The following is a 15,726-nucleotide window of genomic DNA, read 5'->3' on the forward strand; positions in this document are numbered from 1 at the left end:
TGAGCTGGTTCTCTGGTGCCCGGCTCTGGCCTGCTTTGTGGCCTGACGCCTCGACGCCAGCTGCTCTGTCGTCGTCGACGGCGGGCGTCGCGGTCGGCGACACCTGGCGCGTGAGCGGAGAGGCAGATCGAGGTCCTCTGGACATCTGGCGGCAGGGTGGCGTCCTCCCCCCCCCCCCCCCCCCCCCCCCCCTCTCCCCCGCCGGCCGCAATCTCGGCGTCGGTTCACGGCCGGGCACCACTCACCGCCACCTGCCGACTCGGGTGACGCGGGCTCGGGGATCGGCGATGACGTCACGTCCGGGCCCCCGGACGGCTCGCGCGGACGACGGCCGCTCTTGTTTGGCGCCGGCGCCGGGGGATCGCAGGTCGCTGAACCCAGCTCCGGCTGTCGCTACCCCCTCCCTCGAGTCCACCGGCACGTGTCACGGAAGTGAGTCTGTGCTGATTGCGGACAGCAGTAGTTATACGCCAGGGCTCACCAACCCCTGCCGCAGTCCAGTGTTTGATCGAGTTATCCTTGTGCCGAGGAAAGAGCATATCATGTGAGGGACTTTGAAATATACCCCACAGAAAGTACCCGAGCATCAAATCCTATGTCAACCAAACATCGTGATCATATCGGATCCAAGTTGGGGAGCGGTCGCATCAGCGCAGACAATTTGGACTGCTGTTTGTCCGACGGATCGACGGATGGTCGTGTGATATCAGCATGGTGACCTTTGGCGCAGTGTCCAGAGACTAAGCAGTGAAGATGGAATCCAATCACTTCATGGAGCCATGTGAGGTAGACGGAGAGCCGTGCTGTAACACTCCTTTGGCAAGAGACACGAAATCGTCGCGCATTCCTGTAGGACAGGCCCTCTGCGCTGCACACGTGCAGGAGGGTGCTCTTCTTCCTCTAGAAGATGACTGAGTTTGCGTCGGGCGGTGTCGGCTGTCGCTGATACAGGCTTAAGCTTTCCCCAGCTCTGAGTCGCTCTGAGCAGCTCTGAGTGGCTCCGAGCAGCTCTGAGTTGCGCTCTCGGGGCGAGCTTCCCCGGCCGCCTGACAGCTTGATCCGGTCGGTCGCGTGACATAACATAACAGCCGGACCTCGGTCTCAGCTGGTTCCCCTGACACCATCCTATCCGTGTCGTGCCTCAAGGTGCAGGTCCTTGGCGGGCGCCGGGGCTGGGGACCAGTGGTTCAATACTTTGTCGTTGACTGTGGTGGTGATTGCAAGCAAACCCCCGACGGAACCGTCACCATGAAGAACTGTTTCAGTTCTTGGCGGAGCCTATTGCGCACGCTCGCGCACACAAACCCCGGCGTGTCTTCTCTTGGAGGTTCTGTTAACTGTCGAGATCGGGGCGCAGTTAATGGGAACCGCGTGCCGGTGGTCCGTGGACTCTGACAGGCTCATGCGTGTGTTTTGATGTTGCCCGCCCTGAGTCGCCGTTGGCGCCGGCGTCCCGTTCTTTTCCATGTCCGCTCCAACAGCGCTGGCCGTTGCTTTGTTTGGGATGACGCCTGTCGGGTGGCTGACGCGTTCGTTCTGCTGCGATTTCAGGGACCCCAATAAGTCGTCTGCCAATCATGGCGAAGCAGGTGCTGGACATGTACGAGCTGTACAACTTGGTGGTAGCCCGTGGTGGGCTGGTGGAAGTCATCAACAAGAAGCTGTGGCAGGAGATCATTAAGGGCCTGAAGCTGCCCTCTTCCATCACCTCTGCAGCCTTCACCCTGCGCACACAGTGAGTGGATCAGTGTCGCCGTCCGGCTGTTGTCAAAGACAGCCGTTTCAGCTAACCTGTCGTAGCTTGAACTAGTGGTGTCACAGATGTTTGTTCGTGCAAGCGTTTACATCCAGGTGCTGGCAAACACCATCGTAAATGCCAGCGATACAGGCATGTTCACAGAAACATCCTTTGTTCTACAGTTGATGAGGCCTCAGTCTCTGGGTACCCAAAGGATGGCATGGTCTTGTGCATTTGTCTGGGTACCCAGTGGATGGCATGATCGTGTTAATTGTTCCGCATACCCGGTGAATGGCATGGTCGCGTGCATTTGGTACCCATTGGATGGCATGGCCGTGCGTATTTTCCCTGGTACCCAGTGGATGGCGTGGTCGTGTGCATTTGCCTAGGTACCCAGTGGATGGCATGATGGTGTAAATTTTTTCCGGGTACCCAGTGGATGACATGATCATGTTAATTTTTTCCGGGTACCCAGTGGATGGCATGGCCGTGTGCATTTGTCTGGGTACCCAGTGGATGGCATGACCGCATGCATTTTTTCTGGGTACCCAGTGGATGGCGTGGTTGTGTGCACTTGCCTGGGTACCCAGTGGATGACATGATCGTGCGTATTATTTGTCCGTGTACTCAGATGTTCGTGTGCAAGCTGCGCAGGCCAGCACATCCTGTGTTGACTCGAAACTAGTTGCTGACGTGATCATTACGGCACGATTACACGGACGTTGGGTTTCAATTGCCGTCTCTGGCTTACGCGTAGCCCCATAACTCGTTCTCATTAAGCCGTAATGATATTCAGGAACCTCGGATCTCAACGCGATCCGCCCTGTTATTGCATATTGCATGGAAGTGGTGCCGCCTTCCCATGACCGCCTGCCCTGCAGTAAAGCGTATCACTTGTCGAAAGCCATTGCGATCTCAGCGTCGGGATGGAATTACATAAATAATTGCAGGTTTATATCCGCCATAAGCGGTCCGCCGTTGCCCTTCGGACGCCTGATTCCTGGATTTAATATCAGTAAAACATGGAGCCTGATGAGGCCGCGGCACGCTAGCGGGCCGTAACTCTCGATATAAAGGCACGAAGTGCAGCACACCGCTCTCACCCTCTGCCTTTCTCACTCTCTCCCTCTCCCTTCACGGCCCCTCTTTCCGTGAAATCCTTTCACTCATGCGCTTAAACCGCCATTTTCACTTCGCCTGAATGCGTGCACGTCTTCATATTTGAACTCGCACGCCTCGTTTCTTCGTGACGGTAGAACGGAATGATTAAGAGTGAGGTGAAATACTCGTCGTTGATCGTTCAGCGGCAACGCGTTGAAGAGCCATGCTTAAGGATGGCGCTTGGTCAGATGACGCATTTTTAAGTGTTAACGGGGTATAATGAGGATAGGCTAAATGTCGAAGGACAGCACGTGGATTCGGGGACATGAAAACTAGGAATGACGAAAAGAAAACGACGGAATGGCAACATGTAACGAGCCGACACCCGCTTTTTAAGTTGCGGAATCGGAACATAAAAATACCATACACATCATCCAGGAAATGACCTGTCGCAATGACATCGAGGTTACCTAGTTGTCGATTGCACTTCATGTGAGCGATGAAATCATCACTTTTGCGCACAAAACGCAATGCTGGTCTAGTAATAAGTGTTACGAGCGATTAGTTGGGGACCTGTCGAGACCTCCGTGTGACGATTACTGACCCAGGTCCCAATTTCACCTTTCTCACCACTGTGGTGCTTCGATTCTCCGTGCTGGAAATCAAAACCGTCAGCTTCATTTTGGCTAGCAACTACATGAAACATGGCGAAGCATTCGTCCCTGTACCACCTGCACCATCCTACCTCGTCCTCGTCCCTGCACCATCAGCACCATCCTGCCTCGTCCCTGCACCACCTGCACCATCCTACCTCGTATTTGCACCACCTGCACCATCCTACCTCGTCCCTGCACCACCTGCACCATCCCGCCCACGTCCGGTTTGCAACGATGAATCCACATGTTCACGGCACCACTAAACGATGAATCCACATGTTCACGGCACCACTAAACGATGAATCCACATGTTCACGGCACCACTAAACGACTCTGCCGCCGCGTCACAAATGTTCTGAAGAATCAGGTTTTTGGCTGTGCTTGTCCTGTGATGTGGACCAAACCTTGTCCCTTCTCCGCCAGGCCGCTTCTGTCGTGCGTGTCGCCACAACTCGCCACTTGCTGCCATTAAGACGTGGTGTTTATCGTCCTGTTCGTCGTCTCTCTGTTCTGTGGTTCGAAATGATAATTTATGTCACAGTATGCACGAAAGGTTGGCAGTGGTCTGATCATTCTTATTATTGTTATTCATGAGCTTTACCTTTTCATATTAATTGTTACGTTTCTGTGGCACTTGTGGAGTATTTTCACGCCATTGTATTTGACACCAGAACGTTGCTACAGCCCAGAGTTTCGCTCCAAATGAGTTAGACTGTTCCGTTTCAACTAATTTTCTTCAACGGCATGGTGAAATACGAACTCTCCCCGCCTCCGACAATCATAAGTAAATACAATTTTTTCTGTATGTCGCTCAAAAGATTTGAACTTGCCGTGATTTCTGAAAATGTGTGGACCATGGCATGTACCGAGCCTTATTGTTGCACAACAATCAGGAACGGCCATAGCAACGTCAGTGAAGAGCGTGAGAAGGACTGCATCATTCCTGATATTGATGATCCGCAGTTACATTTTCGATGCCTTTAGTATCTCATTAAAATATTACCACAGCTGTGTTGGGTCCCCGTCCAGACACTGCCTGCGGACACGCATGATAATTGTTTGGACGTCGACAAGTTGGTGCTGTCTTACGTTGCAACTTTATTTTGTTGACATTAAGATGAAGTTCTGCCACAAGTCTGTGCAAAATGGCATTTCACGCGGCTGCTATTCACTTCACCAGAATGAACGGCACGACGGTATTGAGAAGATTGCTCCGTTCATCGTGATTGTTGTGCGGCAGGTGCACTGCGGAGCAATAGCAAGCCCTTCTCTTATAACTACGCCATTTATCAGCCCTTCTTCATTGTACCAACAGCAGTCTGAGACCAGGTGCTTTACGCTATACACTCAGTGGTGTAGCCAAGGGGGTGGGATGGGGGTGGGGTGCAGTGTTGGGACGCGCCGTGACTGACCCGCACGACGCGCCGCTCAGCTTCGACCGCAAGTCTTCTCGGCAACACTTCTGAATGTATCTCCGGACTGGCGGTCAGGAAAACTATGTTTTAAATGTCATGGACACTACACATTATGGGCATCAACATCAGGCGCCAGCAGCCGTTATTTTGTAAGAAGACTAGCGGGCAGCTGAGAGAATACGCACAGTACGCTGCTAAAGCGATTGTTAAACGCAGCAGGGCAAACCAACATCTAAAGTTTATTGATACCCTAGGTACTGTACGTTTTAGTGTTTGTGGGTTCTATTAGTCTGCTGACATTGCGTAGGTTCTTTTGACTGGACTGGGTCTCGCTCGTAACAGAATATCCCTCCCCATCGCATATCATGTTAGCCCTCTCGTCGCAAGCTCTGGCCCCGTCCTTGTATACAGTTCAGTGCGTTTCACGACGACCGTTTCACAGCTTATGTTTCACGTGCCGTTTCACAGCTTATCGGATTTTCAACCCCAGAGAGTCTCGGAAGAAGTTTCTGGACATGTTTATTTTGTTTGCCAGGTACATGAAGTACCTGTACCCGCAAGAGTGTCAGAAGGAGAACCTGAGCAGTCCGTCGGACCTGCAGGCAGCCATAGACGGCAACCGACGCGAGGGGCGCAGGGGCGGATACAGTAACGCCTCTTACGCCGACTTCGTGCAGAGGTCGCCGCTCATGGCCAGGTACGAACAGGCTCGCACTTCTGTAGTGTGCTGTGTTCTGCTGTGTGAGTCATTCAGGCTCATCAGTTACGGGCAAATTGCTGAGACTGTGAGCGCCGGGTACCATGGCCCGAATCGTTGCGAGAATGACGAGAGATCGCTGTTGGATCAGGAAAGCACGTGGCGCCACGTTCACGCTCCTGGCGGATGTCACAAACCGCTGGCAAAATTTTCTGGGCATGCACGGATGCATCTGTCACAATTCAGACATGCGCAAGAACCAAATATATCGCCCGTTTCTGAGTGCAATCTCTTTTTCTGGTGTTTCTTGTTTCTGATTGTAGTCTAAGAAATAAAGCCTTGGTATCCAGGGTGCCGCGTGTTCCGGCCATGTTTCTCGCTCTGAGCTTCTGGACACGGGCCGGCCTGACTTGGGTGCTCTTCCAGCTCGATGGCGCAGTCGTTCGGCTTGTCCAACGGCATGCCGACCACGCTGCATCAGCAGGGCCTGTCTCCTCTGTCGCTGGTCACCAGTCGGCCCGGCACCAACGGCGCCGGAGGCCACCCGCTGCCGCCCAGTGAGTACAGCACCACTACATCAGCCAGGCCGCTGGCTCCTCCGCTGCTGCCTAGTAGGTGCAGCACCACTTGCACCAGCTAGGCCCGTCGCGAGCGAGACTGCACGTGTCATACCGGACATGGTCTGGAGCCTAATTTTGGAAAGATAGGTTGGAGGGTGGAGCCGGCGCTCCAGGGAAAGGTGGCCAAACTTACCCACAAAGCACGCCAAAAAACGGGTTTATCCTCGTATTTGCTCCCATTTCTTCTCAAATTTTGGGGATTGGAGCGCCCAGTCTGAATGGGAGACGACGCTCCTGGTGGGATTTGAGCGGGGTTATGGTGGTCGCCGCACTTGAAATGAAGTGACGTTTTTCAGCTTTGACAAGCCATTTAGGTTTCAAGTTCAATCGAAGTGAGGTCCTTACGATTGCAATTTGGGCGACTTTCCTGGTGTCACGTACAGGACCAACGGGTCCTGTGCATTCACTTTAACCTGTTTTTAAGCTTTCGAAGGTGTCCATCTGCCTTTTTAAGAATAAATATGGACCTTGCGGCATGTTCACCATCCTCGTGGACGCGAAACACATCCGGAGGAAAGAAATAATGGGGGCGTCCTGCGTAAGAGCCCGCGGGCCTTCGGACGCCCGAGTCCCGGGTCCGAGAGCATTTACCTCGCTAAAGAGGTGCATGATCGATGACTGAAGCCGATCTCGCTGATTTTCAAGCCCTGCCTTGAAACTTTGGCTCCATTTAAAACACATTAACGTCATCGTTCGGTAGTTAGGTCCGATTTACATAACCACACCTGGCGAATGTACCTGGCCACGGCGTGACCGCCCGACGAGGGGAATTCGCATTCACCTAATGGTGAAAACGTGTTTTCTGCTCCCGTTTATCCCAGGGTGACCGTAGCCTTGAAAACATTGGTGATTCCGGCGGAAAACTGCTAACCAAGTCATAACCATCAAGTATCCAAGGTACCATCATATAGATAAGGCTCTTTGAAGGTCAAACCAGGCTAATGACCGGAAGTGGTCTCACATTACTGTTTGGCCACCTTCTGCGACGCTTACATCGCTTTTAAATCGCTTTTTGGACACTTCTCTGGACGAAATCTGACTTACCAAATGGTTTGGCAAAAAGCAGTTTGGGGCTAAAGTCCGTATTTGGAAGGGAAGTCCCATCATTTCTCTTGACGCGAAGGAAAGGGCCACGGCCCTCTCAAAGACATATCAAGTTCCACCCGTGCTGTTTCTGCCAAGACGAACCAGAAGCCTGGTTTACTGCAGACCAGCATGCCGAAGAAAAATGCCTAGCGTGGAGGAAGGGGCGAGGTACAGCAGCACCGAATAGTTTGGTTTCATTTCCCACCATAGCCTATAGGCCTGACGCCAACATTTACCACATGCGGTGACCCGGATCCTCAAGCCGCTCAGCTCCCTCCAGCTCCAGCGTCCATGCTGGCAAGTGTAAAGAAAAATGCGGTTTGTTCTCATCAGAGCTGCGCGGTACGCGGGTCGGGACTCTCCCGACAGAGCTGATGAGTAGCCGGGCGTCGGCGGCCGCTCGCTCCGCCCCGACAGCGCGCCACTCAGACCAGACTGCCGGCTCGATGCGCGGACAGGTGGCAGCCCTCACAGGGAGCTGCCGGTCCAGAGAGCCCTCTGTATCTGCTGCCGCTTCAGAGACAATGTCTGCTGCTGGCTGTGACCTAGACTTCAGGGCTTGTGTTGGCCCCCGGAGATGATAGTCGAGCTCGTGTGCGCGTGCAGCGGTCCTGGTGATTGTTTGGTGGCGTAATTTATGCACTGTGAGGATCGCAGGTAGTGCGGCTCCTGGCGAGGTAAACACTGAGACGACGAATTTACATAACAATTGGCCTCCAATTAACTAGGGCCTCGGGCTGTGCATCACCGAAAACATGAGGAGAAACGCTCATATCGTCAAGGGAATATAGAGATCACTTTCCAATTTTCAGTTATTTTGCACCGGAAACTGACCTTTTCTTTACCTAGGACAACTTACTTGGTGAGCTAAGAGGAGCCACCTTGCGTTGGGTCACCACTGGTCATGGTGATGACTCACCTATCGTACGCTCGCACGCAAGGCGGCGCCCAACCATTGGCAGCACTCAGCCTCACACCCGAACGGATTTTGGGTGGAACGAGCCTTCTCGCCGAGCATTTGGGTTCAGTCGATAGTGGTGCGTCGTTACGCGGTATCGCTGGCATCTCAGTACCCCGTTTAACAGTCTGAGCACTGAACAGTCGTCCTCAAGCTTATCTGGCCGACCCTGCTGGCACAGAGTGCGCGCGCTGGCGTCCTTGATCCGGCCGCTTCCCCGAGCAGAGCTGTCGTTACGCCGTGCCCGATTACCCTTATCTGGCGGATTGATCCTCGGTTTCTGATATCCGACTCGTGCATCTTGCCGATCGGCCTTGGTTTGGCCCACCGCTCTCTCGGAAACGGCCCGCCGGCCTCTCCGTAATGGCCATTAGCAGCCATTAATGCCGCCGACGGTGCAGCCATTAATGCCGCCGCCGGGTGGCTCGGGCAGGCTGTGAAGACTACCTGCTATGATTGACTGGTCCACCGGTGTTGGTGGGCCACCGGTACCGTTCGCGGTGGTCTGCCAGTCATAATCACTGGTGAAGATCAGCAGGCTCACTGGCGATAATCATGGAGTTCACTGGTGATGATCAACAGGCTCACTGGTGTTCATCAGCGGGTTCGCTTGTGATGGCTGGCGGTCTTACTGGTTGGGACCAGTGGGTTCATTGGTAATGATTAGCGGATAAGCTGATGGTGAAGGGAGGAAGGGAGCGTTCACTGGTGCTGACCATCCCACCCGCTTGTCAGAGAGTTCACTGGCGATGTTTGAGAGATTCACCGGTGAGGATTGCCAGGCTGACTGGTGCTGATCAATCAGCAGTCCCACTTTTGATGATAAATGTATTCGCTAGCGATGATCAGGCTGTTCACAGGTGATCCCACAGTGGATTCACTATGATGACCAGCAGTTTCACTTGTGGTGATCAGGGAGTTCAGCGGTGTGCCCGTCCTCCCTGACAGGGGGACAGGCAATTGACGCCATATAGCCTCCGCAGCTGAGTGCGTCGTGAAACCTCAATGCCCTGAATTCACTGGTGATAATCGTGAGGTGCGCTGGTGATGCTAGGCGTGTTCACTGGCGCTGACCACCGGGCTGTGATGACGAAAGGCGGGCGAGTCGGTCAGCTAGGCGGTCAGTGGTGGGCTTGATCGGCCAACTGACACTGGCGTGAAAAATGCGACCTCCGATGGCGGCCTGGATGGGCCATCGCCGGACCGGCGGGCCACCGGTGGTGAATGGTGGCCACCCTCAGCGGTCACTGGATGGCCACCAAGCCCACTGGTCACCTTTGTACCAGCGATCCACGGTCCCGTCCACTGGTCGCCGCTTGTACCAGTGATCCACGGTCCTCGTCCACCGGTCGCCGTTTGTACCAGTGATCCACGGTCCTCGTCCACTGGTCGCCGTTTGTACCAGTGATCCACGGTCCTCGTCCACCGGTCGCCGTTTGTACCAGTAATCCACGGTCCTCGTCCACTGGTCGCCGCTTGTACTAGTGATTCCATTCGGGGACCAAAAATTTAGTAAACCAAAAAAACCGTGTTGATCTGTTTGGTTTTCAGTCGGTCATTGGCAAAATTTTTAGCCATGTCTTAAACAAGCAAATTTTGATTATTTCAGATTGCGAAATGTTGCATGTTAAATCTAAATAAAAAGTGGGGAATAAATAATAATAGTAACATCTCAACTGCATCCAGGCGGTTTTATTATATAAGTACATGTTTTAAACACATGGCTGATGGCTCACAATATCCATTAAAATAAGATAGCATGATGTGCCACATTCTCATAAATAGTAGACAGAGCTCAGCACATGTCATGTGAATGCATTACAATCTCAGCCTTGAAGGCAGCACCACTGTATGGGGGCACCACCACCGATGGATACGGCATTGCATGAGAGATAAATGGGGCCAAAGACACTACAAAGGTGAATCAGACCTCACGTTCCGAGCAAATGGTTATTACTCAGCATTACAGCCGCAAAATAAAGTCTGGGAGCAGGCAGGGTCATTCAGTACGTACGTTCAACGCCCTGAATTGAAATAAGCAACACAAGCCTTCCAGATTCCTCAGGCTATGGAAAGTTGCAGGATGACGACCGATGAAAAAACACTAGCCTGTGCATAGCACGCGACGAACTTCTGTCGTATAAAAGGTGAATTTACGTTTTAGCAGCAATCTGTCTTCTACTCCCAACGGTTAACATGGCATAGAGCATTCAGCGCTCCACTTTCGAGACAGGTGCCACCCGCACGTAAACCAGTGCAGCAACACATAGTTTTCCGCTGAGGCCCAAACAAGAAGGCTGAAAAGATTAACCAAATCGGAGAAAACATTATCTTCTTCCAATAGATATTCTAGCCACACCAGTCCCCAGTACGACGACGCAGCGCCCTACTTGAACCGAAGCGCTTCGCACGCGCCTGTAGGTCAGCACCGACTGTTAAGTTTGCGTGCAGCGCACCTTGCGGTGAATACTTATGTATTGCTTCTTTTTCACCACTTTAGCATCCGTTATGAACTGTCGTGCTAAACAGCGTTTCTTTATTTAAACTCGTGCAAGCATTATTTCAACGTCTGCTGCTTTATTATATCAATAATTTGCATTTCCACTGACGAAGTGTAAGACGGAAATCAACCACTCAAAAATGGCTGCTAGAATTATGTGACTGATGCAGTTTGGCGTGTTCATCGTAAAGACAGTTTAAGGAGCAGACTTTGCACATGAGGAGCCTGCCTTGGAAGGATACCTACTTGGTTGGTCCTGTTGTTAAAGGATTTAGGGAACACACCAAGTATGGCTGATAAATATGTACGAAGTTAGGAAAAATCAGTAAGTCGGGAAACTGGTGATAAATCAAAGCCTTGAGCACTGTTTTGTTCTTCCCATATTTGCTATTTTTCTTTTTTGTGCTGCGCACAGCAGTTGGTCATGAATTGGCGACCTCTGGTACTGGTAATTGGTAACCTCTGTTTGTGAAGATGCGTGGGCTGTACCCCTAATGAGTTCTGAATGTTCAATTCACTTTGTTGACTCTGCTGAGTCCCAGCGAGCCCCCAGTGAACACTCAAGTACTGAAAAACTACTCTACCGTAGGTTTTACTGCTGTTTTTTGTGCAAAGCACATTGAACACACTACTTTAACCCTTGTCCTGATTCACGGTTTTGTATCATGTGGATTGATAGGTGGTCGATGCGACCTCTCCCTCTCACGCGTTTCCAGAATAAAAGGAAGGTGGGTGTTAGCACAAAAAAACAACAAAAAACAGGTGTATTAGTCTCGTGAGATTCGCGATTTGTACTAGTTTTTATGTTGTTAGGTTAAGTTATTGACCCTATTACGTTAGGTCGAAGGTAAAATTTTCCTGACAGCTGCACTTTTTCAGCCTTACATTATGTATACGAAACCACGCGTTATGGCCACACAAAATAAACAGGCGTGTACCTGTTTAATTTTGAGCACGGTGGTGTATGTGGGATTTGGGTATATGCTTATGATATACGGCTCTGTAATATAACAATGTCGGCCCGCCGCGCGCGTTCCGTGGCGTGGTCAGTTGCCGCTCGCCGTTGGCGCCTGACTTAGATCGCCGTGCAGTGTTCCTAAGAAATCGCCGCTGCTCCGAAACTAGTCAAGCTAGGAGCGCGTTTTTGGTATCAACACACGCGCAATGAGTGCTTCAAAGGCTACTAAAAATTTTGGCGCAATTGCTTCGCATGTCGGCGAGGTGTCTTCAAAAACTTATAGGATTCGCATCGATCCTCCTTCTATCAGGGCGTGGGTTAACTTGACAGAAACCTGTCATGCTTCTTGAATGTATGCAAAACTTCACAGGGAATCCTTTTAGAATGGATTTTGGGCACTTTATCTATGGTTCCCCCCCCCCCTGGTTATGAGGGTGAGAACAGGGCCTTGAAGTAATTTTGTTCCACACAAAGTGGATGGTATTTGTGGGATCCTGACCATTGCATACGGACACTTCAGAAACAGAACTTCAGATGAACAGAAAAGATCGCATGTTAACGCGCCAATACTATTTCAGAAATCAGTCCGCTTTTGGACCCCAACCAAGTGGTAATTTTTGGTTCTCATCTGGCACCTCTAGTTGTACGGCGGTGTGAGATCCTGGTCTGCCTCCATCGACCATGTTTTTTTCTGCGCAGGCTCTCCGTTTCTGGCCGGCATGTGTCCCGCCGGGGATGCCGACTCCTAACGACACGCTGATGACGCTGTGGAACTTGTACAGCAACAGACAGCCGCCGCCGTCGCCGCCGCTCAGGAGGCCCGAGGGCATGGGCCTGGCGCCGCAGAGCGAGGCCCTCAACCTCGGCGTTCACAGGGAGATGGCCAGGTGGGCGAGCGCACGCTCATTTGCATTGCTTTCTAACCGCATGTGAACATTGTGTTCTGGTACCGTGCTATCTTTGTAGTTATATTATCAATACATGTGACCATTATCTCGATTAGCATTGCGTTATCCAACACGACGCTGAATTCTCAAGATGGCGGCGGGTTCCGACGCAGGGCCTCGGAACTTCTGGGTTCGTCGAGGTGGTCAGATATAGACGAGATTCAGGTCATGGACTCAGAAACGGTTAGGGTACCGAGACCGAGGCAGGGACTATGGCTCCTAGGATGACTCGATGATACCCAGATGGCGAAAGGCGCTGAAGCGGCTAAGTCTCCTTGTTTGTTGCTTTCTTTAGCGGCGGGAACGAACCAGGCGTGCTTAGACATGGCGTGTGCTTGATGACATGATGCAAGTGGCAATGTAAACGTTCACGATTTTTGCATACTTTGTAACCACCACCGTTAATCGTGTTTGTCACCGGGTAGACGTGTCAGTGTACCAGAGGGAGAATGGACCTAAAACTCGGTCTCCCCTACCCCGATGATCTTTGGAAAGTCCCTCGCATAGATGGCCATGCCACAATTAAAGAGAACCACGTGATGCACTAACGCACCCTAAGAAATTTGTATGCTTCGTTTCAGGCAAGAAAGAGAACGAGATGAGGAGCGCGAGAGGGAGTGCGAGCTGGTGCAGGAGCGCGTAAGAGCGCTGAGTAAGGAGCGAGAGCGGCACTCGAATATCAAGCGGGACTGTCCAGAGGAGATGTCCCCGCCGACACACAAAAAGGCCCGTTCAGACGAAGGCAACGGGAGACCGGATGCCTTCCCACACACCAAGATGAGCATCTCGACAAAAGGTGAGCGGGCGGCGCAGCTCGTTCGCCGCCGAGGCCGCGCTCTTGCCGCGCTCAGGCTTGATAATGGCTGTTCGTAAGGGTATGTGTTGCTGGGGTTGCCTTCAGCGAAAGACATCAACGGCGCTATTTTAAGCATTAGTGTTCGGTTAGTGCACACGGGTGGCACCACCGAGGAGGACGGAGGACGTGTCCTCCAATGAGCTTCAAGTTTAGAATGACGCCTAACCGGTTGCATAGGAATGGGCCTGAAATACCCCTTATCCGCACCAGCCCTTCTCCATCCCCGATCGTCCGTTTGTGGCGTCACATGTCGTCGTCGTTGTGTCGTCATCAGTGGTCCATGGTTGGCAATTGATACGCTCCGGATGTAAACATAAGCAGCAGCCCGAGATGAGCAGCTGGCGCTGTTGGAGGAGGCTGATATCCTCGTCAGGAGTGGCCAGTGAGCCGGCAGATCGCCCGGGGGCGAAGTGCACCCAGCTGGTAACACCACCAGGCTCTGTCTCCACAGGCGACAGCAGTATAGTGGTGAGCATGGAGATGAACGGCGTTGGCTACCAGGCGTGCTGTTCGCTCAGCCACGCACCACCGTGTTTAGCAGACATCGCTTGCCGGTGTCATCTAGAGCTTATGGATACAAGATTAGTGTGCGTGCCGCCGGCAGGACGATCCTGCCCTCAAGATGGCGACGTGCCGCACGTGCTGCAAACAGCAGATCTCTGTGAATAATTGATGTTTTCTATTGCTGAGCATGAATTCAATTTCACGAATAGGTGTTGATTTTTAGGTTTTTTCTTGGTTTTAATGTGTTTTTCTCGTTGAAGTGGTTGCTTTCACGGTTCCTCTCAGTGGAACCCATGGCTGCGTAGCACTGTTTTTGCATTTGTTTTGTTTACAGTCATGGATTGGTTCCAGCCGGTACTTTTGTTTGGAAAGGTCATTCTTAGCATGAAACGCAGCCCGTGCGGCCGAGTTTTCAAGATGTCGTTTGCTCAGGGAGGGAACATTACCAGTCCAGAGAAAGTAGACACACGTATCCTATGCGCTTCGGCGTGGTCGTAGTCGATATCCAGGCCCGAGTCGTATCACGTGTTCAGCAAAAGCTGATGTATAGCGACGATGCTGAAGGCGTTGACAGCTCTCATAGTTTGGAGAAGAGTGTGTTCCTTTTACTACGTGCCTCATATGTCGAGTAGTTCGTTCCTATGGTGGTTGCGTGCCACTTGTACGGCAGTGCTGTTCACCTCGTTGCACCGCGTGCGGGTGGCTGAGTAATGAACGCTTGCTTGTTCCGTGTAAACTCCGGTGCACACATGTGAGTGGTGCCGCGAAAAACTCACTGTACGTGTTTTGTCCTCATTCCCTCTTTCATCTCTCGTCATCAGGCATGAACTCGCGTGTGCCGTAACAGAATCAATTGTCCCATGCCGTTTTTGCTCAAACTCTGGCGTATCTTCAGTCCCGGACCATTGGAAAGTCGCTGAAGATTCCTCCTCAACTCGGTCGCCGACGCAGATCCCTCCTAACTCCGACACATACCACCTGGTGTCATACGCGAAAGCATGTGTTGCGCTAGAAAAAAGCTATGACTGTTTCAATAAGACACGTGTTGTGAATTATGCGTTCGTGGTGTTGTTGATGTGATTCGCTGTTCCTCCGCATGACATCGCTGGTACAATAAAGCGTTAAAATCGTGGCCGTTTTTTCTGTATCATCGCATACGCCTTACCTAGAAAATGCAGATCGCCCTAAAGTGTCTTCATTTGTTTTTGTCAAAGAACACTTTTGTCCATGCTCAGTTATCAATATAATCCAGTTCTGGATTATGTGATTAGTGGGTGCATTTGATGTGAAGCATAGCTCCTGTTTTATGTCAAGTGTGCGCTCTTATCATGAGCTACATTAAACGAAATTGTTTTTGCACGTTGAGCACCCTTCTCATCAATCACTGGCGGCATTTGGACAATTGTACCGGCGGGTGTCGGACTGAACACAGGTTATGTGCACAGAGATACGGGCTAAGGCGTCATCCGTTAGCTAACTGGAAATCTTCGACTGACCCGAGGCGGTAAAAATCACGACGATACCGAAAACACTTGCCGTTGGGACGTGAGGTCAGCGCGCGTGAGGACGCGAGGTCAGCGCGAGTGAGGACGCGAGGTCAGCGCGCGTGAGGACGTGAGGTTGAGTGCGTGAGGACGGACGTGAGGTGAAACGTGAGATCATTGTGCGTCATCACTATTACCAATCATTT

The 15,726-nt window shown here is 51.9% G+C and overlaps 2 protein-coding genes across 2 annotated transcripts in view; both read left to right on the forward strand.

Moving 5' to 3' along the window:
* The window catches only part of LOC119099689 (AT-rich interactive domain-containing protein 3A-like), a gene marked incomplete at its 5' end in the record, with an annotated part of 28,891 nt that extends 14,857 nt beyond the window's left edge, over positions 1-14,034 (forward strand). The window contains 6 exons of the mRNA XM_037222754.1: positions 1,552-1,735; positions 5,446-5,607; positions 6,034-6,164; positions 12,429-12,616; positions 13,258-13,472; positions 13,984-14,034. Of these exons, the coding sequence (XP_037078649.1) occupies positions 1,552-1,735; positions 5,446-5,607; positions 6,034-6,164; positions 12,429-12,478 (527 nt within the window). The remainder of the gene's footprint in view (positions 1-1,551; positions 1,736-5,445; positions 5,608-6,033; positions 6,165-12,428; positions 12,617-13,257; positions 13,473-13,983) is intronic.
* LOC119099690 (protein dead ringer homolog) overlaps positions 12,489-15,726 on the forward strand; it is a gene marked incomplete at its 3' end in the record, with an annotated part of 22,086 nt that continues 18,848 nt past the window's right edge. Inside the window, exons 1-2 of the mRNA XM_037222755.1 lie at positions 12,489-12,616; positions 13,258-13,315. Of these exons, the coding sequence (XP_037078650.1) occupies positions 12,489-12,616; positions 13,258-13,315 (186 nt within the window). The remainder of the gene's footprint in view (positions 12,617-13,257; positions 13,316-15,726) is intronic.

The sequence above is a fragment of the Pollicipes pollicipes genome, unplaced genomic scaffold, assembly GCF_011947565.3.
Source record: "Pollicipes pollicipes isolate AB1234 unplaced genomic scaffold, Ppol_2.1 Scaffold_4881;HRSCAF=5763_pilon_pilon_pilon, whole genome shotgun sequence".
Lineage (NCBI taxonomy): Eukaryota > Metazoa > Arthropoda > Thecostraca > Pollicipedomorpha > Pollicipedidae > Pollicipes > Pollicipes pollicipes.